General features: G+C 41.5%; 2 protein-coding genes across 3 annotated transcripts in view; one reads left to right on the plus strand and one right to left on the minus strand.

Moving 5' to 3' along the window:
- Positions 1-27,625, minus strand: part of IQGAP2 (IQ motif containing GTPase activating protein 2) — a 416,134-nt gene that overhangs the window by 86,752 nt on the left and 301,757 nt on the right. For both annotated transcript variants that reach the window (XM_069750108.1, XM_069750099.1), the window contains 4 exons: positions 26,700-26,863; positions 22,432-22,592; positions 20,929-21,053; positions 20,674-20,837 (listed from right to left, as the gene is read on the minus strand). In XM_069750108.1, the coding sequence (XP_069606209.1) occupies positions 20,674-20,837; positions 20,929-21,053; positions 22,432-22,592; positions 26,700-26,863 (614 nt within the window). The remainder of the gene's footprint in view (positions 1-20,673; positions 20,838-20,928; positions 21,054-22,431; positions 22,593-26,699; positions 26,864-27,625) is intronic.
- Positions 5,379-9,627, plus strand: F2RL2 (coagulation factor II thrombin receptor like 2). The gene is made up of 2 exons (XM_069750115.1): positions 5,379-5,555; positions 6,926-9,627. The coding sequence occupies exons 1-2, from the start codon at positions 5,495-5,497 to the stop codon at positions 8,497-8,499; spliced, it is 1,635 nt and encodes a 544-aa protein (XP_069606216.1). The 5' UTR covers positions 5,379-5,494; the 3' UTR covers positions 8,500-9,627.

Below are 27,625 nucleotides of genomic sequence, written 5' to 3' on the forward strand. Positions count from 1 at the left end.
AAATGTAAATCAATCGATCCATGGTATGGGGATTGGTGTTACCGACAGATTCCCTTTAAGTCAGGGCATGGTCCAACCTCACTGTTCACCGCAGAGAACATATGCAAGACGTCAAATTTTATTTATTTATTTTTTAAATAGATGGCATATATTACAATGAATCAGAAGTCAGATGGTTCATCCACTTACAACAAGTTCATGTTCAATAGTAAGAACATCACTGTATTTCTACGGTGCCGCATCGCATCGTAAGGGTCACACACAGATTCCAATTAAATGAGCAGGAAGCACGAAGGGTTTTATTACTCCGTACTTCTGAAGTGTTACATCAGAAGTGTTACCGGAGGCATCAGAGCCAAGCAAGAAAATCAATTATTAACCAAAATACCCAAGGACATGAAAAGGAACAGCGGTCAAAAAAAGTTACCATGACCAATTGTAACATAACATAGTAACATAGTAACATAGTTAGTAAGGCCGAAAAAAGACATTTGTCCATCCAGTTCAGCCTATATTCCATCATAATAAATACCCAGATCTACGTCCTTCTACAGAACCTAATAATTGTATGATACAATATTGTTCTGCTCCAGGAAGACATCCAGGCCTCTCTTGAACCCCTCGACTGAGTTCGCCATCACCACCTCCTCAGGCAAGCAATTCCAGATTCTCACTGCCCTAACAGTAAAGAATCCTCTTCTATGTTGGTGGAAAAACCTTCTCTCCTCCAGACGCAAAGAATGCCCCCTTGTGCCCGTCACCTTCCTTGGTATAAACAGATCCTCAGCGAGATATTTGTATTGTCCCCTTATATACTTATACATGGTTATTAGATCGCCCCTCAGTCGTCTTTTTTCTAGACTAAATAATCCTAATTTCGCTAATCTATCTGGGTATTGTAGTTCTCCCATCCCCTTTATTAATTTTGTTGCCCTCCTTTGTACTCTCTCTAGTTCCATTATATCCTTCCTGAGCACCGGTGCCCAAAACTGGACACAGTACTCCATGTGCGGTCTAACTAGGGATTTGTACAGAGGCAGTATAATGCTCTCATCATGTGTATCCAGACCTCTTTTAATGCACCCCATGATCCTGATTGTGGTGTCGGATATGTGTAGTTTTGTATGACATGTTTTAGAGAGACCTTATGAACAAGGAACCAATGTCTGTTGTCCTAGCACACTGCGTATTATCACATTTGTGGGTATACTAGTATTATATACTTTAGGTGCGCGGTCATAGTTCATTTCATCCTGATACGGGTGATCCCACTAATGACAACACTGGTATGTAGTGATTTTGGTGCCAACGATGTCTGAGTGGTTTTATATTAAGTTTATGGTGCTTATTAAGAACATGACTTCGGTTTTACCAGATTGGCTCTAGTTTGAGATATTTAATTATTACAGTAGAATTCTGGCTTCAAAGGGTAGCTTTTCTAGCATTGTAAGACTACGAATGGAAATAGAAAATAATTCTAGGAGATATTTTATTACCTAACGCACTGTTAAAGAGTCAAAGGGCCAAAAAGTATTGCATTTGTTATCACACATAAGTCGCATTCGGGGAATGCATTATTTTCATGGATGAATTAACTCAAAAATTAGAACCAATTGAGAAAAAGTAATGGGATTTATTTTTAATTCAGCACCTTCAACATACCCTATATCCATTAAAAAAAACCTCGACACCCGGATTTTTTTTTGTAGACCCGTGTAACCCATTAAAGGTCACCTTCATGATATGATTGACAGATCTCAATGTATGTTATGGACCTCGATGAGTAGATAATCTGAGATTGAGCATTCACAGGAAAGCTTGTTCCCAATTAGCCGCCCATGTAAACATGGACGTCCACTGATGAAAGAGCAAAACTCTAGCTCCTTGGGTGATTGGATTGTTTACCACATAAAGTAACCTTCGTCAGGCTGCATAATTTTACAACGTTAAAAGGCTGCAGAGGTACAATTGTACCTTCGTATATATTTTATTGAAATTTGGCCAATATATTCTGGACCAAAACTACAGAGATGTCCCAAAATTTCAGCCCTCTACGGCTATTCGAAAAAAAAAAGTTATTGCAATTTTAAAACGGAATAGTTACAATTGTACCTACTCAGCCGGACGAAGGGTAATTGTCATTGGTGGCACATTACGGGTGTAAACAGATGTACTGCTGATAAGGTACTGTATGGGGACAGAGCAATCGGATCAGCCGTAGTTCTGTCACCATCATCGTTTGCCGGCGGCCGATCTGTAGAAAGGCTGGTAAACACCAAACAAATTGTTATATAGTCGGTCGTTTCTCGTTCAGGTGAGAAGATGGGCTAAAATCGGTATGTATAATTACTGTAGTGAGCCACGTGTCACAGTTTATTACATTGTGCCTAAAAATGGCTAAATCTACTCGTCCTTGGGAAATGCGAATGTTTTTGTCTACAAAGGAAGGAAAAGGGAATGTCTGCCAAACTCTTCTGAAACTGCTGGAGTTTGTGAGAACAATAGGAATCAGCAGGGAAAATCCAACCTGTCGAATGTAACTGAAGGACTACACTACAATAAGTGCCGATTATGAACATCCCATAACGGAAGATCCATCTATGTGTGAACTAAAATCGGAATATTAGGGACATTTGCAATTTTTCCCATGTGTTTTTCAAGTCCTACAGAAAAGCCTAAGGGAGGTCAGCAGAAAAGAACACGATACAAAGAACATCTGATGACTGAACTAGAAAAAAAACATGCCATGAAAAGCTTTTTCTCTTATTACAAAGATAATGTATGTAAAATCCGCCCATTTCTTTATTCAGCATTAGAAACAGGATCAGTTTTTCTTTTCATTTGCCTTCGAGCTTTGATATTTGGTTCCATTTACTTGGAAACCTGGATTGGCTGTAATGCCCGAAACAGACCACTGGCAAGACACACATCAAAGGCAAATATTGTGAAATACCTCTGATGTATAGCTCTAAATATATAGGATTTGTGCAGCACCTTAAAAGGGTTGCCCGCGGTTTGTGACGCAAGTTTGCAGTCTACTCTTCCATGAGTATTCTGTTTTTTTTTTTTTTTTTTTATAAAGTCACCATATAGTTCCAGAGTTATGAGTCTTTTTATTTAGTGCTAATTTTGATGGTCTTTACAAGGGGGCGTGACTCACAGGGTAATAATGCAGAGCAGCCTAAAGACACGCCCCAGAGGATCCTGTGGACCATGTCTCCTGGGTAAGGACCGTAACAATTAGCACTCAATAAAAGTCCCCAGTCTCTGGAACCGTATGACGGGTTTTAACAAAATAATAAGCGGAACACTCAGGCGGGCAGTGGGAATAAAATAACAAAAACTATCCATTTTTCATAAGGTAGCAGGTCCACTTTAAGAATAAATTCTCCCTTTAGTAAACCTATAATTAAATATCAAAACCATTAAAATATATACAATAATATCTATCTACCAGCCAAACATTTTTTTATGATCAAAGAAAGGCAAAATTGTCATGTTTTTACTCTCCCAGGCACCAATATTTTTCTCATCAATTTTTTTTTTTATATTTTAGTTTTACTTGCAAAGAAATTGCCAGTTCCATGGCTCAAGCAGTCCCTTGCCTGTCTGGCTTTACATGCCCTACTGGCACCTGATTGATAGTAGTGTTGTCAGGAAGCACAGTATGTGGCCCCTGAAGCCAGTGAGTACTGAACATCATTGCCCCTGAAATGGGAACAAAGAAGGGTTGTGAGTGCTTAGTATATTTTTATCTTTTATTACATTTGTTCCGGATATATATTTTTTCCTACTTTCTTTTTCATTTTTCTCCAATGCCCATAGGAGTTGTAAAGAGGACCATTAACATTTAACTATTTTACTACATAGCACCATTAATTCCACAGCACTTTATAGATATTATCATCACTGTCCCTATTCGGCCTCACAATCTAAGTTCCCTATCAGTAGGTCTTTGGAACGTAGGAGGAAACCATGCAAACATAAGGCTAAGAGCTCGCTGGCGTATGTTCTCTCTTGCAAGAGAATTGGGCTGAATATGCTAAGGACACTTTGTCAGAGTTTGAGCCAAACGTCATCGGAGTGGGAGCAGATTCTCATGCAGCACAGGTGCGGAGAAGATGGAGAACTTCATTTCTCCATCTTCTCCATTGCCGGCATCCGCGATAATCGATCTGCACTTGGATGACATAAGTGAACATATATTTCTAGGAAATATTAATAATCATTCATTGATTGAGTGGCGGTTCAACCTTTGAGCCCCACCAATGCTGAGATTGAAAGGGCATTCACGATTGTCCAGGAAACTGCAGCGGATCTCATTCACCTGATGATTGGATCTTCACTGCAGAGGGAGGCAAGAAACACCCCTGCGGAGAGGAAAAGCTTCATTCTCAGGATCGGTAGGAGGCGAAGGGGCTGCTTTCCCAGTAATCAGCAGGTGATGGCATAGCCTAGCAGTATATTATCAGCAACTGAGATAGAAATAACACTAATGGTTATCACTTCGAGAAACCCATGAAATGGAAATGTCCTTTAAACTTCGCTTTTTATGACTGAATGGGCATGTGCCCCTGGTTGATGTCAGTTTCAACATATGTTCTCCAAGTTACAGTACCAGCAAACTGGATTCAATTTTACCAAATCTCATCTACACTGATCAAGAAAATAAAAAATTTGCATGGGACTAAAAAAGCGTGCAGATTTTAATTCTGTAAGCGGTCAATTGATCCTGATGACTTTTACCATAGATTTCTCCGTTTGTAGTGCATGTTGAAAAATCAACAGCAAAATTTTCATGCGAAACAATGTGACTTATCATTGAATGCTGCAGGAAATCTTCAATGTTTATTTTCCGCTAAAATTTATCAACTCGGCGGATGCCCCCCTACCAAATTACTTCCAATTCTTTGGATGTAGTTTTAATAGTTCTGAAGTGGCTCCTACCCAGCCCACTCAGCTCCAACTGAGCGCAAATATATAACATATGTAGACTTATCATAAAGGAGCAAAAACAAAACAAAAAACAATTAAAAATAGTTGCAAACATTAAAAATAATGAAAATCCAAAAAACTCTTTACTTTCTGCAGTTTCCTTTCTAATCTATGAGTAGATTACTGTATATTGTGATTTATTACTTTCTATGGCGGTTGTATGGCATCAGACCAGAGACTTCAGATTGCAAAAATATTGATGTTCCTTGAAAACATATTTACCATGCAACTGGCATTCATTAAACTGAGGGAGCCAGATCATGAAGAGTTAAGAGACACCTTAAAAACTTTATTTCTTCCTGTAGCTTTGTCCAGTCATGTATGTTTGCATGCGTCATTATGGGTTTAAGGCGGAGGAAGCACATTACGCAGCCTACTGAGCTCCTGATTGTTTGACAAAAGACATATGGCATGAAGCCACAGAGGAGACTACACTCCCTGCTCTCCAGGACATCGAAAACTATGGAGTAAAGAAAAAAGGAATCAAAAACCCCTAAGAATGGAAATGGAAGCCCTGCTGTATCTGATGCTCCTGTCCGTGACTGCCCACAGCATAGCCAGTGAGTAGATAAATCTATATCTGTATATAAAATCTGATCCTCCTAAGTATCGTGTTAACACACAAGTCGTGATTGATCGCCGTAAGCATAGGAGTGTAAGATTGCAAAATCATAAAAACAAGAAAATCTGGTTTTACTGTAGGTTGTAATAGTCAAATGCACTTTATTCCCTTGTAGACTGATTAATTCTAGTGATCATTCCCAGGTCATAGATCTTCCGACAATATAGGTCTATATACATTTTGAAGAGGTTCTTCAGGATAGACCATGAATGTTTGATTGGTGGTGGTCTGACCTCTAGGAAGCCCGCCTGGCAGAACAGTGAGGGGTTCACATAAGTTTTCCATGTGACCAATATTTTTCATCCATACAACTCAAGCTTAGGTTAACGAGATGTTATTCACTGTCTACTAGACCGTGTTCAATTCCTTGCAATTTTCTAGATCTCACGTTACTGAAAGCTTCATTGTGTACTTGCAGAGGATTAACATTAGTCCTGTGATCATGGTATGTGGGCAGAACAGAGGCTCAATGGTTAGAACTGTAGCTCTGGGGTCCTGGGTTAATATTCATACGAGGACAACATCTCCTCGTATTTGCGTGCATTTCCTCCTGCTTCTCAGGTTTCCTCCTATATTCCATAAACATACTGATATTGTATCATACAATTATTAGGTTCTGTAGAAGGACGTAGATCTGGGGATTTATTATGATGGAATATAGGCTGAACTGGATGGACAAACGTCTTTTTTCGGCCTTACTAACTATGTTACTATGATAGGGAATGTAGACTGTGAGCCCCGATGCGGACAGTGATGAAGAGGTCAGTAAATTGCTGTGGAATATGATGGTGCTTTCTTAAAAAATAATTAGCATGTTACAGTTTCACCATAATGATCATACTTGTGCTACAGTTACGCTCTACTACAAATATTGATCAGAAATCACGGACCATAAAAGTAAGCAATCATAAATAGTTTGGGGTACATAAAAGTCACCAGTGTCCATGCATGGACTCCGAACACTGGATTCTCCTTGCTGATTATCTTGGCTGGTTATCAAAAGTAGACAGGCCCCCACGCCATTTTTAAAATTATGTAAATAATGTAAAAAAAAAAAACAGCATGGGGTCCTCCCCATATTTGATAACCAGTCAAGGTAAAGCAGACAGCTGATTGATATCTGGCTCTCCCCAGCCTATCAATAGCCATCTGGGACATCTGAGATGAAGGATGTAATTACTGTAAAATGACATGCTATATATGAATTAAGAATAAAGTTTCTAGCTACCGTAACCCTTTCAATTAAGCTTTGGGCACTTCAATAATTGGCCAAAATGACAATAAAATTATGTATATTTTAATTGCCAGGTAATGATTCAATTGTGGAGAAAAACAAAGTTCATACTGTGAACCCAAAGACTTTTCGAATACAGGTGAAGAAACAAGAGTATGAGAAGATTGATAACATCTCAGAGGACACATCAACTCGTGGAGCTTTGGAGCTTTCATCAGGACGTAAAGCCTACCAGCCTTCTTCAGATCGTAGAGCCTCACAGCCCTCTTCAGGTCATAGAGCCTCACAGCCCTCTTCAGATCATAGAGCCTCACAGCCCTCTTCAGATCATAGAGCCTCACAGCCCTCTTCAGGTCATAGAGCCTCACAGCCCTCTTCAGATCGTAGAGCCTCACAGCCCTCTTCAGATCGTAGAGCCTCACAGCCCTCTTCAGATCGTAGAGCCTCACAGCCCTCTTCAGATCGTAGAGCCTCACAGCCCTCTTCAGATCGTAGAGCCTCACAGCCCTCTTCAGATCGTAGAGCCTCACAGCCCTCTTCAGATCGTAGAGCCTCACAGTCTTCTTCACGACACAGAACCCCACAGCTTTCTTCAGGACTTGGAACCTCAAAACCGTCCTCCGCACCAAAAGGCTCAGAGACATCATCAGGTCATCATGACATCTTTAAACAGCTGGTATCAAGTTCTATCTACAACACGGAGCTAAAAAATACTTATTTTATGGCCCCCAACGCTACTTTGTTGTACTTGGAAAGTTCTATTAGTACAAAACTAATTCCAGCCATATACATCTTGGTCACTCTCATCGGGATACCTTCTAATGCCATAATCCTAAAAATGCTTTTTGCTAGAACCAGAACAGTCTGCACTGCAATATTCTACACCAACCTTGCCATTACTGACTTGCTTTTCTGCCTCGTGCTACCATTTAGAGCTGCATACCACTTGAATGGCAACAACTGGATATTTGGAGAACCAATGTGTCGCATCATGACAATTTTCTTCTATGGAAACATGTATTGTTCAATCCTCCTCCTCATGTGTATCAGCATCAGCCGCTATATTGCTATAGTCCATCCCTTCATATACAGGAGTTTACCAAAGCGGACCTGTGCCCTCCTCCTATGCGCCTTTGTGTGGATCACGGTCTTCATGTTGATGACACCATTCTTCATAAACCAACAAACGTACAATTTGCAGGAGCCGTCCCGAGTCACCTGCAGTGACTTCTATGAGACCTCCGCTGATGTCTTCCAATTCTCCTTCTTCATATCACTGGCCGTGTTCGGATACCTTATTCCGTTCTCGGTGATCGCATTTTGCTATGTTTCAATCATAAAAACCTTAGGGACACATAACCGGAAATGGTATCTGTACCTAAAAATTACCGTCCTGATTCTGATTATATTCGCCTTGTGCTTCACTCCAAGTAACATCATCCTCATTATACACCAAGTCAGATATCATTACACCAAGATGGACGACACATATGTGAGCTATCTCATCGCATTATGTTTTAGCAGTTTGAACAGTTGTCTAGATCCATTCCTTTATTTTCTTATGTCTGAAATTACGAAGTCTTCCAACAAATACGCTAACATTATTAAAGTGCAGAAAGAAACGCACATGACCCTGCTCGCTACCTAGCCCTGGCCAGCCTGCTCGTATACGGTAACCAATATTATTGTGCCACCTGCTGGTCAGTTGTGGAACTGAAGAAAATAAAAAGGGATGTTGCACTACAAGAAAAATACTTGGGCTCGGTAGCACTTTACAAGTATCAGCCATTGGACATGAAAGTATTGATTGTTGGATTATGTGACGTCTTACTCACTTAATTTGGGTTTTCATTCAGTCCCATTACCACAAGTGTGTCACATCCTTCATCTCACCATGCCGTCTGCCATTACTTCTGTAATAGGAGCCACCTGTGTAGCAAGTCAGCTCATGACATTTCTTCCCCCTTAAGTATTTCACCATCACCTTTCAGTGGTATTATTGAAAAGTGGAAGGAACTGCAGCAACTCAGCTATTGAGTGTAGACCACGTAAAGTTTCAGAACGGGGTCCCTGAATATGGAGGAGCAGAGGGCATAAAATTCATCAACACTCTCCTGACTACAAAACTGCAGAGTCCAAACCTCCTCGAACACTAATGTAAGCATAAGAACAACACTCTTGGTGCTTTATGACATGGATTTCCATGGACAAGCAGCTGTATAAAGCCTTACATCACCAAGCACAATACTAAGCGTCAGATGGAGTAGTGTAAAGCCGCGATCACTGGACTCTGGAGAAGTCAAAACATGTTTTTTTGTAGTGTTGAATTATGATTTTCTATCTAGCATCTGATGGACGAGTCTGGGCTTAGCAAAAGCCAGAACGTCACCTTCCTGACTGCACTGTGCCATCTGTATAGATTGGTAAAGAGGGTATAATGCTATGGGTCTATTTTTTAAAAGCAGTTGGCCTAAATCTCTTAGTGCCAGTGAAGGGAAATCGTACCAAGACATTTTGAACAATTTTAGCTTACAACTCTGTTGGAACAGTTTGGGGGAGGCCATTTTCTGTTCCAGCATGACTGTGCCCCAGTGCCCAAAGCAAGGTCCATGAAAGCCTTCTGAGAAGCGGGGGACTAACTCCATATTAATGCCTACTGATTTAGAAATGAGATGTGATGAAAAGCACCAGTAGGTGTAATGTGCAGCTGTCCTAACACTTTCCTCCATAAAGTGTAGTTCTAACACTGTCCAAATAAAATCGCATTTCCAGTATATTTTGCACAAGAAATGTGACGTTATATTGCTGAAGTTGTATTTATGGCCAGTTTTTGCTCTTATTTTATTCCCGCAGCTCTCACGAGTATTCTATTGTATGGCTGATGAGATATAGGTAATTATACTGCGAGCAACGCCGCCCTGGTGAAGACCAAAAAAATTAGACAACTGGGCAAAGAAATAAAAAGGCCTGTATCTCTGGAATTCTATAGTGGACATCAAAGTAAAAAACTGGAATGCTCAAGGGAGCAGCAGGAAAATTGAGAACAACCCTGAATCTGCAGGGGAACAGTGTTAAAATGGACCACTTTTGTCCTGATGGCAGGTCCTCTTTAAAAGGATACATCCAGGACTGTGTGGAAAACAAAAAATCATAGACAGAGTGGCCCCTTCTTTTCTGCCCTGCGCAGTTGACCAGGAGTGGCTTCCGACATCATTCTGATTGGCAGTCGGCTCCCCCAGTCGGGCAGTGGGAATTCGGCTGGAAATCAAAGATGTCACAGTCCCTCCCCGTCAACAGAGCGCAGCAGAGAAGAAGCCGCCGCTCTGTCGATGTGATGTCAGCACAGGCAGCCGAGTCGCCGGGCACAACAGGCACGTAGATAGAAACTAGCTGTCTATCAGTGCTTAGACACATTATTTTATCTTTCACAAAGTCCCGGATATATCCTATTTCGAGCATGTAACCACTAAAGAGACCGTGCCAGCAAACTCTGTCTGGTCGGCCATGAACTGTGGAAAGACACAAAAGAATGCTCGGTGTTACAATGAATGAAGCACCTTCCCTGAGATCAGCAAGCTTTGTGCACAGATCTAATTCTAATTAAAAGGACCTGTGTGCAAGACTTACTGAATGCTTTAGCAAATGCACCACCCAGAGTACAGCGATGTCTCTCCATGCAGGATATGAAATTGAAAGGTAAGGCACGCCTGCACAACCTCTTTATATAAGCCTTCTCATGAACTGTTTTTTCTCTCTAAATCTGTGTGCATGTAGTATACTGTCAGTGTATTAATATACTCACCTACCGCCATCTTTTCTGGGATCCAGCACTGTTCTGCTCCTCTTCTCAGTGACGTCACCACACTTCAGACTCTCCGGATCACTATGTGTGATCAAGAAGTCTATGGCGCCTCGTTAGGACACTATAGGTTAATGTTATAAAAGTTTCTTCGGGGTCAAGCATAGCGCAGGGTGACCTGGAGAGTTTGCAGAGCAGTGACATCACTGAGAAGAGGAGCAGAACAGCACTGGATCCCAGAGAAGGTGGTGGTAGGAGAGTATACAAACACTCACACTACACTACATACACACAGGTTTAGTGGGAAGAAAGGTTCATTGTAGGGTTTTTTTTTAACCAGTGTTATGTAATACTCCGGACATTTCAAGTCTAGTTTATTCTTATGACCAGATTGTTAAGGTTTATAAAGCAGAGATCTTTCTAGTAGTCTTTTTATACTGTAGTGATAACAAGAGCATCTCCTCTACATCTAGAGAAAAAAAATAAGGAGTCTTAATTTTTACTTCATAAATCAATAATACAAATAAGAATAGAATTAACAACAAACTTTGCAATATATCTTACTACAGAAATTAGCTTATTTCTCCTTCTGGACTGATTATTCATACTCCAAACTCTCAACTCACGGGTAAAATCTATATTCAGTGAAGACTGATTTCTACTTAATGGAGGTAGGAGATGTCAGTTGCTGCTCATAAAGTCCTATGTAGAAGGGATGGGCAGGAGCCATCTCCTCCCTCCTCCGGTCTGCATAAAATATTATCAGCAGCAACTTCCGTCTCCCATCTCCACATATTAAAAATCTGTCTTCACCAAATACAGATTTCACCAGTGAATTGAACATTTTGCGTATGATCAGTCCAGGATTTGTCTAATAAGATATATTAGAAAGTTTCTCATTCTCACGTGTACTATTGGTTTATGAAATAAAAATTAAAACAACGCTTACTCTAAGAGCAGTGAGATTATGGAACTGTGTGCCGTAACATACTGTCATGGTCAATTTATTGAAGAAGTTTAAGGAAAAAAAATAGAATAGAAAATTACAGGTACCTTTAGGGCTAACCCTATTTTTCCCCAACATAGGGTAATTAGCATGGCTTTATTGGGGTTTTTGCCATCTTCTTGATCAACAAAGAAGGTTTTTAAGTTTCACCCATATCTTTTTTTTTTGCCATGGTTATCAATGAATTGTGAAACACCACAACTGTTACATTAGCTTCTGATCTTTTACAATGGGATAACATGTCCTGTGTTTTTTTCCTTTTTACTATGTACACTGGGGAGCAACAATGTTGGCGGTCAAAGACCTCAATGAACAACAGTAGCTCTAACATAAAACTGAAGGAATATTCTACCTAAAGGCCCCGTCACACTTAGCGACGCTAAAGCGATCCGGACAACGATACGACCTGTCAGGGATCGTTGCTGCGTCGCTATGTGGTCGCTGGTGAGATGTCAAACAGTGAGATCTCCCCAACGACGCAGCAGCGATGCGGCGACCTGTAGCGACCTGTACAACGATGTCACATGGCAGCTATTTCATGACGATTCAGACCTCAATGAGGGACGTCCTGTCAACGAGGTCGTTGGTAAGGTGTCAAACACAGCGATGTGTGCTACCCAGCGGGACCTCAACGATCAAAAAAAGGTCCAGGCCATTCCGACACGACCAGCGATCTCACAGCAGGGGCCTGGTCACTGCTACGTGTCAAACATAGCGAGATCGCTACTGAGGTCGCTGTTGCGTCACAAAACTTGTGACTCAGCAGCGATCTCGCTTAGTGTGAAGCACCCCTTAGGCCGGGGTCACACTTGCAAGTGCAACGCGAGAAACTCGCGCGAGTCTCTCACCTCAATACCCGGCACTGCCGCCAGCGGTTCGGACCGGAGCGTTCAGCTACATAGAAATACATGCGGCCGCACACTCCGGTCCCGAGTGCCGGTGGCAGTGCCGGGAATTGAGGCGAGTTTCTCGCATTGCAGTTGCAAGTATAACACCGGCCTTACCATGCAACAAGTCAAAAGACGATGCTACTCCTTACTCTCCCCGCAGAGTGACCTCTGCACATATCACAGAGCATGCCCACAACACTGATCCATAAAAGTCAATAAGTATTTTTTTTTCTGTATGCCTTGATGCTTGCTGTAAAACAAATTTCCGGTTTTGACAAGAATGAGGTCCTCAAAATCGTGCAAAAATACAAATATAAAATATAAAAAAACTATACAAATAGAAATATTTTTTCAGTAAAAAAATAAAAACAAGGATGCAGTCCCTTAAAAAAAAATTATTTAGCGTTACTGTAACAAGTGGGCAGATGGAAAGGTTGAGAACTACATGTTTTTACAGTGTAACAATCTGTCAGTATTGTTCAGAGGCCGAAGGTGACAGGAACAGACGTGCTCGGATTCCCAACACCGAATTCCTGCATTACAAGAGTCACATACAGGTAAAAGACTTGTCCACTGCAACGACATAACAAAGGGGTCTGTAGATGTGATATACTATGCTGACATTTATCATGTATTCCCTGCAATTATATTAAAACTAATATTATATGTACTCTAAAAACTATTTTATATTGTAATAAAAGTTTATTTATGATAATTTGATTTTTTTTTTTCTTTTACCTTTGATTATAGTAGCGACCTATTATATTATATTGAATCTGTCTGGACATGGGAAAAATGTCATCTATCTGCACTCAAAGAAATGCATGCATGTTTCTTTAGTGCAGGTTGCTGGTGATGTTTGGCCTTAGTTGTGTGTTGTTTTTCGCACACATTCCACAAATCACTTTTTTCCTTGCTGCTAATGTGGCACCCCAGGAGTCCGGATGCCACAATGGCGTTACCTTCCTCATGGGGAGGGTGATGTCATGCCTGGACGCAAGGAAGGATTCCCAAATCAGGTAATACAAACAACAACTTCCTAACTCCAGACCAGAAGGGGGAGCTCTAAACCCGGTTTCAGGGTAGCTTCCCTATAAGTTCTGGTCTGGAGGCAGGGTTAGCGAGTTTAGTGTGAGACACTGAAGGGAAAGGAAGCAGGAGAGGAGCCTGGGGTCTGGAGCTGCGATTGGGCTCATCCCCAGATAAAGCGCAAAGAGACCGGACACCGGAGTACATGGTGGTGAGAGGATTGCATACTCAGCCACCGAATCCAGAGGGCAGGAGATTCCAAGTTTCCTGGCTCCAACTGACACCCGGAGGAAACACAGCAGGTCAGGAGCCTGGGGCGGCCAGTGAGAAGGCAGTGCCCAAGACAGGCTCAGGCTGTCAGCCATATGGGTTGGAAGTGCACAAAAAAGTACTTGTGCAGAGCTTCAGGCAGCAAGGGTCAGAGTACGAAGCGCACAACGAAGGCCTCTGAACCCACCTGGTTAGGTGGATCCCAAGCTGTTTCCAGGCTGCCCGGACCCCTCCATCACCTGCTACCTTTACCCTGGACTGTACCTGCATTTCATCTGTAAAAGGTAAAGGAAATTGCTATCCCTGTGTCCTGCAATTATTTCCTGCACCCCATCGTCAATCATCCCTCTCACTAACTGTACCGGTAGCCCTGGGGACTAAGCTCTACCTGTGGGGGCTATACCAACTCTGCTGCAACTCCATCAGCCCCAGTGGACCCCTTTAAGCAGTGTCGGCCATCCCTGGCCGAATACCACAGGTGGCATCACAAATTATCCTTTATAGATTTTATTCTCCACTTCCATTCATCCCCTTTTGACTGGAAGCCCAGGGCCACGGACCAGGTCATTGCCACTGTGACCACCCCTATAAGTACTGCCAGACCCAGTACCGAGTACCCCACGTTCCAAGCGGGCGCTCCACTCTCCCTCCCACCTAGTTGTATGCAGTCTTGGGCTATGGGCACACTACAGTCCGATTCAGCAACACTGGTGATTTTCTCATTGGTCTTTATGAGGAAGGGGAGTTGGAGTCAGATGCTATTGACTGATGAAGAGGTACACACTTCTGAATCTGGAGCATTTGTTAAGTGGTGTGCGCCTCTGTGCACTACGCCAAAGATCACTAGACTGGAGTAAGATTTCTGCCGTAGAGAATGACACAGCTCATCATGAATTAGACAAGCTATGGCGTTACACCTCTGCTCTGCCCCAACTATGTCCATTTACGCAGAGCAGAGAGAAACTGGCATGAAAGTGGCAAAACTCGCAAAATGTTGGCTCACTATTAAATTGCGCCACAATTTTGTGACTTTAAGCTTTTACGCCACTTTTTGGCCATAATAGCTTTGATGAATCGAGGCATACGTCATTTTAGGTGGGCACACAGTGTAACCCACATAAAAAAGCGCTCAAATGTAAAGAAGAAGGAATATAAGCATTTCTGTATCAAAACCACTTGCTGTTCATATACTCAGTCTTCACAACTTATTTTAACCACTTCAGGTTTCCAAAAATGTGAGACTGTCAAATGAAGTGACCGGTCTATTATTCAGGCGGCTTTCACCTTGCCAGACACTCACTAAATTATATATAAAGTAAAGAAGAAGAAAAAAGTCGTAAAGATGCATTGATGGAGCATGCCTGAAAGGTCTACCAATAACAAAAGATGGTGGGTATGTCAGTGCAGTAGGGAAAAAGACAGAACAGGGCGCCTAAGCAAAAACAGTGTTGTGAGTATTGTGAGAGAGAGCCAGGGCCGTAGTCGTGGATGAGCATATTTGTTTACACGCACCCTGGCCTCCCGCCACATGAAAACAATGTGTACCTTCAGCTACATCATCTGCACCATCAGGGTCCCATCTGAGCGGCCGAAATTCTGTTGCTGGTGTTGTTGCACAAATAGAGGCAGAGTTCAGGTTCAGCTTTAAACAGATAACTTTACTTTCTTCTCTTCGCAGCACATCCTCATTAAATACACCATCAGCATAGGGTTCCATACAGTCCTCACTCCCCACTTTCCCTGTACTTCTTCATACGACATTCAGGACGTGCCCGGGTCCTAAAGCCTCTTGGCAAGAGGCTCTTGCGGTAACATAGTGTCCTCTCTGTTTAGACTCAGTGTACTTGGGAGTTCCCTCATCCGTTTCACATTGGATCGGAGGGCATCAGCCCATGCGGTGAGCTGCCACATGATGATCCACCTGAGCCCCCGTACTGCCTGGACCTTCACTGTAGCCTCCGCTCCACCACTTATGTCACACTTCTGCTAAGCTGTAGTCCTGCGCCACTGGGCCCTGCATGGTTGGGTTCCTTGCCTTAAACGTTGTGGGGTCCATTATGTTGCCCCGGGCCTAGGGCCCTCCGGGACTGTCTGGGCTCTCTGGCCCCTCCTGAGCTGTTTCAGCTCCCTGGCTTTTCTGAACACTTTTAGGAAATGCTCCAGTCTTAACCACAGCTGGCCCCTCCTATGTTAGCTATTTACTATACCATACTATACCAAGTTTCTATTCCTATACCATTACACATGTACACTATTGTGTGCTAAGGTGTCCCCATCTTGTGTCCTAACTAACGTAGTGCACTTTCCCTATTTACACGTGCAGATGGTAGCATGAAGAACATAAAAGTGTTACAAAACACAACAGAAAGTATAGACACATTGAACATACTTCATTTAGTACCAGTTTCAACCGGGACGTGCTTAAATGAGCGGGGGCATATACCAGTCTCTGTCACCCCTTACAGTATTTTGGCCCTTCTTTGTGTCTGTGACAAAAGCTGCTTACTGCTTTGGAGTTGGTAGTGAGCCTTCTTATTTGTTGTGCAGCTCCACAGGGTACACCAATGGTGTGTCCGTCCCCGAGTTGGACTGCAAAAGACATCGTGTGCACATACCTCTAGACATGGGAAAAGTAAGAGACTGTATCCCCCTTTTTCTATTTGTTATTGTAGGATCATTTTTTGAAGATTCCGGTCATTTAAAGTGTTTTTTCCAGCGAGTAATATTTTTAAAGGAGTTGTTCAGGACTTTAACATTGATGGCCTATCCTTAGGATAGGTCATCAATATTTTATGAGCAAGGTGGCGACACCCGGCACCCCCACCAATTAGCTGTGTCAGGTATTGGTGGCGACCGGAACTGCTAAGCTACGGAGCTGCACAGCATAGCTCTGTGGATGGAATAGAGGTCATAGCAGGATACTGCACATCTAGTCCCTATTGATTTCAATAGGTGGCGAACGTGAAGTACCCGTCTGCGGCCACTATACATTTGATGAAACGGTTCTGTGCAGCTCCGTAACTGGTCAGTTCCAGCAGCCATCAACACCAGGAACAGCTGATTGGCGAGGGTGCCGGGTATTGTACCCCCGCTGATCATATATTAATGACCTATCCTAAGGATAGGTCATCAATGTTCGAGTTCTGGAGAATCCCTTTAAGAGCTCAGACTGCTTAAAGGAACATAGTAATACTCAACTTCTCTGATCGCCTCATTTCATAATCCAATCCTAAACTGTTCCTCGCTGGTCCGTGCTTTCTGGTCCACTGGAAATGTGACTTAGTCAATCACTGATAACAGAGACAACCCATCTTAGCCTGTGGCTGAGCAGACATTTCTGGCAATATCTGGTGTGTATGAACATAACCAGTAAGTAGAAACCAGCGGGGACCGGATAAGTGTTGGAATGAGAGCTGCAGGGGATTGATGATTACCACTTTATTTTTTATCAGTGTGAGACAATTTTTTATATATTTTTTTAAAACTTATCCCTTGTGAAAACCCTTTAAATTCCTGAAAAGAATGCAACTGATTACATACAATATAGCAGTTCGCAATCATTATTTTTAGTCATGTTGTGCCAAAAAAAATAGTATCCATGTATGACAGATGGAAAGCGATCTTTAAGATTAATGATATATTCTGATGACTTTAGAGCGGCATTCGGGAGGTCGAGATTTTAGTCTCATAGGTTTACGTTCCTGGAAAACAGCAGATGGCAGCAGAAACCAAAATATGGGTTAGCCGGACATAAAAAGTAAGAAAAACATCATCTTCAGAAAGGGAAAGAAACATCTGCAAGTGTGAACACAACAGATGTGAAAATTATACACTATTCGTCCCAAAAGATGCATCGTGATATCCTACCACAGCGACTAGGTTTATTTTAATTGCGCTGGCTGTATACATGGGGTCCTCAACACTTCTCGTCATTATTCCAGCAAGTAAACACATCTCTGGAGCCAATAATAGGTCCTTGTTTCCATGGAGCTCAATAGTCATGTTATGGAGACAGTTACTGAATTCTCCTTCAGTTATGAACATAAAATACACAGGATGACGTTCACAGTGATAATAGATAACAGTTCTGAGAAAGCAAGACGTTGTCCTTGGTCCTTTTATAGCATAAATGTGAATACCGGATCTTTCACTTCCGATCTCCTCCTAGACAATGCAGCGGCAGCCCAGGCCCGGCCTCCATTATTTTCCCTGCAGGCACAACTTCGCCACCTGCAAGGGAGAACATGGAGACCGGCCCGATATCACTCAACACACTGGAAGAGGGCGCTGATCGGTCAAACCCGACCGAGCAGCACGCTCTCCAGCAACAAATGCCTCCAAGTTTACACACAATGGCATTTATCTGTGCTGTGCATAAATATGTGATTCTTCAGAATTTCTATTAGTCTTTGCCTGATGAAGAGACCTGTGTAGTCTCGAAAGCTTGCAATTTGTTACCATCTTTTCAGTTAGTCATTAAATGGTATCAACCACTGAGGACTCAATTCTAAATATTTTTCTATCCACACGGTACCAAGATATTTATCTTTCCTGTACCGGATTTTCAGTAATTCACATGAGATATTAAGTGAAGAACAAGAAGAAAAACATGGACACTTACCTAAATGGCGCACAAACCTACACTTGATCAACTCGGAATTAGAGTGAACCTGACTGCTGATACATGCTGCCAAATACAGTCGGACAGAGTGGTCCCTGGTAGCCTCTCCCTGGCCACTGCCCTGCGCATATAGGCAGAAACCTGTCAATCCAGGGCACAAGTTGCCCGGGACCTGGCCACCAGTCTCCAGCATGGCTCGGTCACCCGATGACTTTTAAAATAGGTTTTTCTCTGAAACACCACAGTGTTCTAGAGTCAAACATGCCTGAGATCATACGGACAGTGCCGGATTCACAATGCCGATGGATTGGGCAGCAGGTGTCAGCTGTCAGGTTCACGTTAAAGTCTCTCTACTAAAAAGGCCAATTACGGGGAGGCTTACTGGCTGAACCGTCAGTGATCACTTTATATCACTTTTATACTGTAGAGGAACCTATAAGTGTTTTATTTCCCCTACAATTCTAGCACAGGTATAATAAACTATTAAAACAGCAGTAGTGTAGCGTGGGGAGCGCCATAGAGGAGCACCGGCAAGCACCGCTTTTTGGAGAGGCTAAATAAATTATTGAAGTAGCCAGCGGCTGATTTGTCATCAGAGCTACCAGTTCTTAGGCAAAGCCGAAATGAAATTGCCATTGACTGCTGTGCTGTGCATAGGCAGAGATCAAGATGACAGAAGCTGAGCAAGACAGCAGGAAATCATGTGCACTGCACACATGCTGCACTGTGTTTTCTGGCCGCTCCCTACTTGTCCTTTTACTTGTAAATTTGGATGACAGACATACTGGGTGAGCTGTCCAAAATTTAAAAAAAATTGTGCTCTGTGAAAAATAAAAAAATAGACCGAAAACACTATTTCCCCATTCCTAATTAATGATGTAGGGTTAGGGCTAGAGTTAAGATTAGGGTTATAAAGTTGTATTAAACAACACGGAAAAAAATAGTAAAATTAAAAAGTAAAAAAATGTTATACTGAATTTAAGCAAAATTCAGAAAAAAATAGAGGACAAAAGGGGCAAGATATCAGGGGCTCAATACTTGACTGGTGGAAGGGACTTGAGCAATTTTTTGAATAGTGTAACTAGAATTTTATCAAAACTCCCAGATTACTCTATCCTAAAATTTCAACAAACCTTCGTAATGGCTACCCAAATCCTCCGACTCTACTAAGAGCAGACACAACGCCTCCTAGAATATCAGTATTGTACTGATGTGACTGAGCACCAGTCTACACCAAGAAAAGTTGTAATATCTAAAACATATTAAAAAAATCTTCCAAAAATACTGAACCAGAATTTACCACTTATACCAAGATATTGTTCTCCAGGGGATAATGCTTCTATAATTCAAACCCTTCTTAATTTAGACACCACCCCTGGGCTCTTAGGTCTCAACATCTGGAGACTTTTTCTTATAATCGCTATGTAAGGTCTTATTTATTATAAAAGGAAGCTCCTTGCACAGTGATTGCACAAGTTATACTCACATGGTTTTCTACAAGACTTAAAATGCTGAACTATCAACTAATAAGTATAAAATCCACATAAACAAGCTACATAACTCATATGTTGGAACTTTCAAGGGTGATTGTACTACATACCATTAATTATTATTACAATGTAATATATATATATATATATATATATATATATATATATATATATATATATATATATATATATATATATATATATATATATATTACTTCCCTATAAACAATGAGTTTGGATCCAAAATCCAAGGATTACCTAAAGAGCGTATAAAGTATACAGTTTTAACATGTTATTGTCAATTGGGACACATAGTACTAAAAGGGTAATCAGTCTCCAAACACTTTCTCTTTGGGAAGTAAGTAGGTTGATGACATGGTTGCCAAATGTGCAAAATTGCAAAATGCCTGGACTGTTCATAAAAAATAGGGCCCTTTTTTCACATCACTAAAAATAGTTGGATCTGTATGGATTTTCCATGTTTCTGTATAAAATATTGGCAGTCTGTGAAACCCTGGTCTACAGATATTTTCCAGCTTGCGTGTGTGAGCGGCAGGTATCTCGGAACTACAGGGGCCAGAAGATATCTGTAGATGTGAAGTCAGTGACCCTGTTCACCCGTCAGCATGTAGAAATGAGAGATCTGGATGACCCCTTGGACTATGTTTTATACAATATGGTTTCTTTCTGCAGGGCTATCATAAATCAAACACCCACCTTGCATTTCTGAATTTTGGCCAGCTGGAGAACATCGTGGTAATGCCAAGCGTTTTCTGGTGAAACTGCATGAAGTTTGGCACTTGGCGCCAAAAGAGCTTGCAATGTGTTGTCAGGAATGCCGTGTTCAAGGGCTTCATTAATGACACCAATGGCAATAATCCCTAAAATACAATAATAATAAATATCTATGTATGTGACCCGTAAGTGAACAGCAAGTCTGTAATACTGAGGGCAATGACATTTATTACTTACGCTCATTTTCTTCATGGATTTCACCATTGACTACATCAACGTAGTTCTGAATTTCATTCCAGCCTAAATAGCCGTGTCCCTGTGTGGCAGCCTGCTTCTTACTGGATACCAGTGTACTGACATAACTAAAAATTAAGAAAGTTTTAATATGGAGGCAATGTACAAACTAAGAACTTCAGATTGCAAAGCATTATGACTAAGCCCTGGAGGAAAAGTGTAGACAATCTACAATCAGTGCAGTAAAGGTCCCACTGCAGACTGAAGAAAAGTCAATGATGTAGGTTCAGCAAATTATCTAATGGGTATGAGGACCTCCGGGACAGAATAAGGATTGGGCATGTTGAATTTCCATGCCCAATCATTTTGTTTTGAAGACACCACGGTTCCGATTTAGCTTAGTATCTTACTCTGATTTCTTGGCACAGCCAGGTGGCCTAGAGAACTTGACTGGGGATGTTAGCATTTCCCTGCGGAGTACGTGTGCCAATGTATTTATTTATAATGCATTTCTTATATAGCGCCATTAATTCTGCAGACTGCGTAGTGAAACACCCCTATGACAAGGAAAATGGTAATATCTGGTTGGAAATGTATCTACAAGTATTCGGAAGGAATACCACAGGGGACAATACAGAGCTATGGTAAAGGATGATCCAGGCTCCTTATTTATGTGCCATGAAAATAATTGCTGAAACAGGCAAATCATCAGCACTGACAGGTCCTCTTTGAAGTGACTGTTGGATGGGGTGGTCAATTTAGATAGGAAGAATGGCAAGATTGGCAAAGAAGAATTTATTGGAGCTTTATACTCGGCCGATTGGCCATGAACTTCATTTGGAGCACCAAGGCTTGATCGCCCCTCCAGTGTAAATGAAGGATTTGCTGGTGTATGATGCACACCACTTGATGATTTCATCACACCTTTTCAATGGTGTGGGACTCGCCAGAAGGGCTACTCTAGTCAGGGATTGGAGTAACATTTCTAGCATAAGAAATGCTGACACTTTTGCTAAATTTGAGTGGTGGATATTGCTATGCCTTGACCCGACTTCTTCCTAGGTCTTACCCATTTTGGTAGAGCTGCTTCAAACTTGCATGAAAATGCCAAAAGTCGCAACATTTTTGTGCAAATTCATGTTGTGCAAAAATGTTGAGACTTTTAATAGCGTTTTACTACAGCTTTCTGGAATACAAGCTTTGATAAATCGACCCCTAAGAGATTGGTTTTTGGTTCACTTGTGTCACTAGCGATTTCCTGCCGAGTTGAAGACAGAGAGGAGAAACACATTCAGACTGTTGTGCTACTGAATTATCTTTATATAAACGATAGCGATCGCATGAGAACACTATAGCCTTCCAGAGATCAGTCAGCTGAAGATGAGAACAGACACTAAATCATATAGAAAATTTCTCCTTAATCTGGAGGCCTGTCTAATGTTTATGGCTATAATAATGGGATATCCAGTCTCATGACAAGTCCTGGACTTAAAAGCAGATACATACCGCTGCATATTGTCTTCCTCCAGATTATTAAGACCTATGGAGGGACTGACCAGGTGATTCTGGATAGAGGGGACATCATTTGTCTCCAAAGCTTCATTGACCAGTGCAACAGCAGACAACATCTCTACAGCAATGAACAGCTCCTCTTGTGACAAGTGGTTCTGCATGAGCAAAGTATGTCATCGTTAGAGGTAATAGACTGATAAGTCAATTATGGCATGATATTAGAAAAGCAATAAAATGAGCACAAGTTCAACTTTCTAATAGAAGGGACAGAAGATATATCGAGAATTAAACACTATAAACACTGCCAGTTATGCATATTGGATGTGGGTTCTGTGTGTGCACCGTGCTGCTGTCTTCATTAGCCATCATGTACCAGCACAGCTCCATTCTTGGACTAACGTTCTCTTCAACACCTGTGCCGAGATAAACAGTCCTGTCTGCTCCCGGTACATTCATTACATAGCCTCCTTGTGCCCTGTGCACGCTTTTTGCAATCTAATGTGCTATTTGGATGCTTTTCCCCCTGTATATCCTCCACCTTCTTCCTACTGTTATTCCTATTAACGAAAAATGTAAGGCCTCTTTCACACTTCCGTTTTTTTACAATCAGTCACAATCCGTCAAAATGTTGAAAAGACGGATCTCCTGTGCAGATTGGAAAAAAACGGATGCACTGGATCAATTTTCTTGACTGATCCGCAGCGTTTTCCAAGCGATCTATAGCATCTATAGCAAGTGTGACCAACTTTTTACTGTTGATGCTGCCTATGCAGCATCAATAGTAAAAAGATATAATGTTAAAAATAATAAAAAATCTTGATATTCTCACCATCCGGCGTCCACCGCAGCCTTCCCGATTCTCGAGATGCTGTCGGCAGCTCGCGTTCCCAGTAATGCATTGCGAAATGACCCGATGATGTTGCGGTCTCACGAGACTGCTACGTTATAACAGGTCATTGTCTCGCAATGCATTACTGGGAATGGACAGCAATTTTACGACGGATCCAGTGCACGAGGGATGAAACCGAAGGCCTTCCGTCACAATCCGTTGCTAATACAAGTCTATGAGAAAAAAACGGATCCAGCAGAAACATTTGCTGGATCCGTTTTTTTTTTTTTTCTTCACAAAACGACACATTGTGACGGAAAAAGAAAGACGGAAGTGTGAAAGAGGCCTAAGAGGCAAATCAGAGCAAGACGACAGCGCCAGTAGGCAAGCGCTGTCAGATCGAGGTCAGATTTTGCTGGACTCATACCTAGACAAAGAAATTACACACAGAGCATAGGCAAAGTGATAGGAAATTTGTAATGAAAACTCTTTAAAAAAGTCATCAAGTTCACATTCAGAAAACAAATAAACAATTGTAGGGTGGCAGCTGGACAGGTCCTGGACCAGATGTATGAGTCACGGAGGTGCTAAGCCTTGGTGACGTAGGACCCGGAAAAACAGTTCCAAGCACATATAGTGCTCAGAGTGTTTTAATGGGCCAGGATATTGAGTCTGGCTTTTAGGAGTGGCCAATAGAGCTGGGGGGATTGGCCATTCCCTTGCCTTCATTTACAGGGCTATTTAAAGGTAGCTGGTGCTGCCTCACTAAAGGCGGTGTGTGGCAGAATGAAAAAACCTGTTTTATACTAAGCAGTCTGCTGGGAGAGTTTGACCAGAATTACTGTGCTTTTAACAGGTTATTGAACAGAAGACTGTTTGTTTTCATGCCTGTACCTTCCTCAATCACTGCCAGAGCGAGGAATCCCTACACAATAAGTTACATCAGTTGTGCCCATAGCCTTTAAATACAACCCCAATTCGAAAAAAATTGTGACGTTGTGTAAAATGTTAAGAAAACGTTCATAAGAACATTAGACATTTTTCCATATTATTTGAAGATATGAACTCATTTAGAAATTGATGGCAGCAAAACATCTAAAATAAAGTTGATTCTGGACAACATCTACCATTGTGTAGCATCCCCTATTCTTTTTACAACGGTCTGTAAACTTCTGGGGAGTAAAGAAACATGAATGTTGTCCGATTCTTGACTTCTGTAGAATTCGAGCTGCTCCACAGACCTGGGTCTTCTTTCACAGTGTGCCAACTGTTTTCTATTGGTGAATGGTCCCGGACTGCAGGCGGCCAAGTTAAATCGTCCAAACTCTTCTTCTGGGAAGCCGAGCTGTACATGGTTTAGCAGTGTCTTGCTGAAATGTGTCAGGCCTTCACCGAAATGCTTTTCTAAAACCTCTACATAATGCTCAGCATTGATCGCGCCTTTCAGGATGTCTACGCTGCCCAGGCAATAGGTACTAACGCCCCCATCAGAGATACAGGAACTGTGTGCTGATAATCTGGATGGTCTGTCTCCTCTTCAGTCCAGTCCACAGAACATGGTATCATGGTTTCCATACAGAATTTCATATTTTGATTCATCTGAGCACAGAACAGTTTTTCATTTCACATTAGTCCAATCTAAATGCGCTTTGGGAAAGAGAAGATGGCAGCGTTCCTGTATTCTGTTGACATATGGGTTCTTCTTTGCATGATAGCACTTTTTGCATTTGTAGATTGCATGCCGAACTGTGTTCATGACAATTTTTGAATGTATTCCTGAGACTATGTAGAGATTTGCGCAGACCCATCATGTCCAACGCATTTCTGTCTGTGGGCCCATAGACCACCAGCATCCACAATTTACAGTCAACCTTGTCCCTTGTGCACATTGATTTCTCCAGAATGGATTTCGAAGTACCGTATATAACTTCTTCAGGAAAAACCACAGGCAACGTGAAGAAGTTATATACATCGAAATGCATTGAAATAAACCACCACCTTACTGCACCATACTGGGATATATGTCTCCATTCTGTCGGCCGCATGGAATATTGTCCACCAACTCCCTCTACAATCTGATGTCCAATGGTCACTTGCTGACTCGTGGATCTGCTGCAACTGATTTTCTATATTATATACCTCTTTAACGTATTGAATAGGTGAATTTAATCAGAGTGCTAAACTACCGAAATTGTATTTCTTGGATAAGACCCCATTTGCGCTGATCTTGGCCATCTTTGCTTGTGAAAGACTGCCTCTTTAACAGGTTCTTTTTATACATCGTTATGTCACTTAGTTAAAAATTAATCCTCCAGCTGTTTTTCAATAGCACCACTTACTTTAAAAAACTTTTGTTAACCCATTACTTGCCAAATTAAAATTTTTACAAGTACGGATTTTTCAGAAAAGGGCGTCCCAATATTCAATTGAAAATGACAATGACATGATTTCCTATTTTGAAAACATTCATTTTACAAACACAACACAAAAAATTGGACCTAATTATAAAAATTATAAAATCTTAGTTGCTAGAAGCTAAAGATTAGGCGTCCCAAAAAAAGGACATTGGTAGATAATGGGTTAACTCTGTCTTTATTTTTTCTTTTATGAACGTGATGCTGCTATCAATTTCTAAACAAGTAACTTTTTCCAATGAAATGGAAAAATGTCTTACGTATATATATATATACCCAAACTTTTTTAGAATTAGAGATGTATTGATAGTAGTGATGAGCGCGCGTGCTCGGATATCGTATTATCTGAGCATGCTCAGAGTTACCAGAGGGCGTGCTCAAATATTATGTTCGGGATTGCTTAACAACTTCAGTATGGAGGTAAAATACAAAGTTTATAGTAAGAATAGCTGGAATATGCAAAATCCAGGTAATGAAGTATGCACGTTCCTGCAGTATTCAACATCTATAATTGCAGTTATTCAACATGAACCTGTCTTGAAAATATAAATGCAATAAACACAATACCACAGCATGTTACTAAAGCAATGTCTTCTGCGTGTTCATCACATGGCTTGTGTTGAATGACAAAATCTGAGATCATGAAAACTAATGGAATTGATAAAGATGGTATTTGGGCTTTTTATAAAATTTAAAAACCATTGTCCCAAATCATAAGTCGTATAAATTCTGTAAGATTAAATGGGATCACAATCACATAATAATCATCAATTCTAAGGTCGTTTAAAAAAACAAGAAAAACAATCAAACTAATTACTGAAAATTCAAATAAATTAGCTAGAAATGAAATATTATTAACAGTGAATAAAAGATTATTAAGAAATGTTTTCTGCTCTGCATAAATATATTTCACCATGAGTTGTCTTGGACTTTCCAGTGGTCACGTCGCAGCTCCACACAAACATATCGGCATGTTAGGTGCAGCTTAGTAAAATGGCTACTCATCGGCCATCCCTTACCGCTGGATTTTGTTTCTGTAGACTCAAGAGTTCATTCTGATATAATCTTTCTGCGGATGGGTAGACGGCTGGCATATGGGCCTCAGGAAGCTGCAGAGCCGCCACGGTTTGGGAGGAATCCCCGCTACGAATGGCATTATTTATTTTTTCCACAGCTCCTATTGCTAAATTATGATATATGAAAAATAAAGGTTAGTTTACGGATTGTTGTAACAGAATATGGAGGAGACAGTTATACTTACCGAGAGAATAATACTATACGTGTGGAACATGAAAATTTACTTTATAATCTAGAATTAATAAATCTAATCAAAAAGATGGAAGTGAAGTGAAATGTGAACCAACCACCAGTCAGAAAACAAGCAGACTGAATTAAGTGTGAAGGGTGGAGAATAAGATATTACTGGGGGTCTTGCAAGAGCCCTAATCATCATTACAATTCCAAGTGGAAAAAAAATCATGAAAAATAATGGTGCCCAAAGAGAAAACTGGTACGTGGCTGGAAGTGAATCAACCAACAGCATTGGGATGGTCTTAGTGAGCAGGCTTAGCAAGTGAGCATGAGTAAGCGATAGGAGCCTTCCAGACACTACTGGGTAGAGAGGGGGGAAAGAGAGAAGAGAAGGGAGTGAGGGTAAAAGGGGGAGAGAGAAGGGGCGAGAGATGGGGGAAGAGAAAGAGGGACAGAGGATAGGGAGAGAGAAGGGGGAAAGAGAAGAGGGGGGAAAGAGAAGAGGGGGGAAAGAGAAGAGGGGGGAAAGAAGAGGGGGAAAGAGAAGAGGGAGAGAGAGGGGGAAAGAAAAGAGGGGGAGAGAGAGGGGGAAAGAGAAGAGGGGGAGAGAAGGGGAAAGAGAAGAGGGGGAGAGAGAGGGGGAAGAAGAGGGGGAAAGAAGAGGGGGGAAAGAAGAGGGGGGAAAGAAGAGGGG

This window comes from Ranitomeya imitator, chromosome 1 (genome assembly GCF_032444005.1).
Source record: "Ranitomeya imitator isolate aRanImi1 chromosome 1, aRanImi1.pri, whole genome shotgun sequence".
NCBI classification, from domain to species: Eukaryota; Metazoa; Chordata; class Amphibia; order Anura; family Dendrobatidae; genus Ranitomeya; species Ranitomeya imitator.

Excerpts from the sequence above, each read along its gene's own strand:
- F2RL2 (XM_069750115.1), top strand. The coding sequence starts at position 5,495 with ATGGAAATGGAAGCCCTGCTGTATCTGATGCTCCTGTCCGTGACTGCC. Across the intron at positions 5,556-6,925 it reads GACTGCCCACAGCATAGCCA|GTAATGATTCAATTGTGGAG; the intron begins GTGAGTAGATAA and ends TTTAATTGCCAG.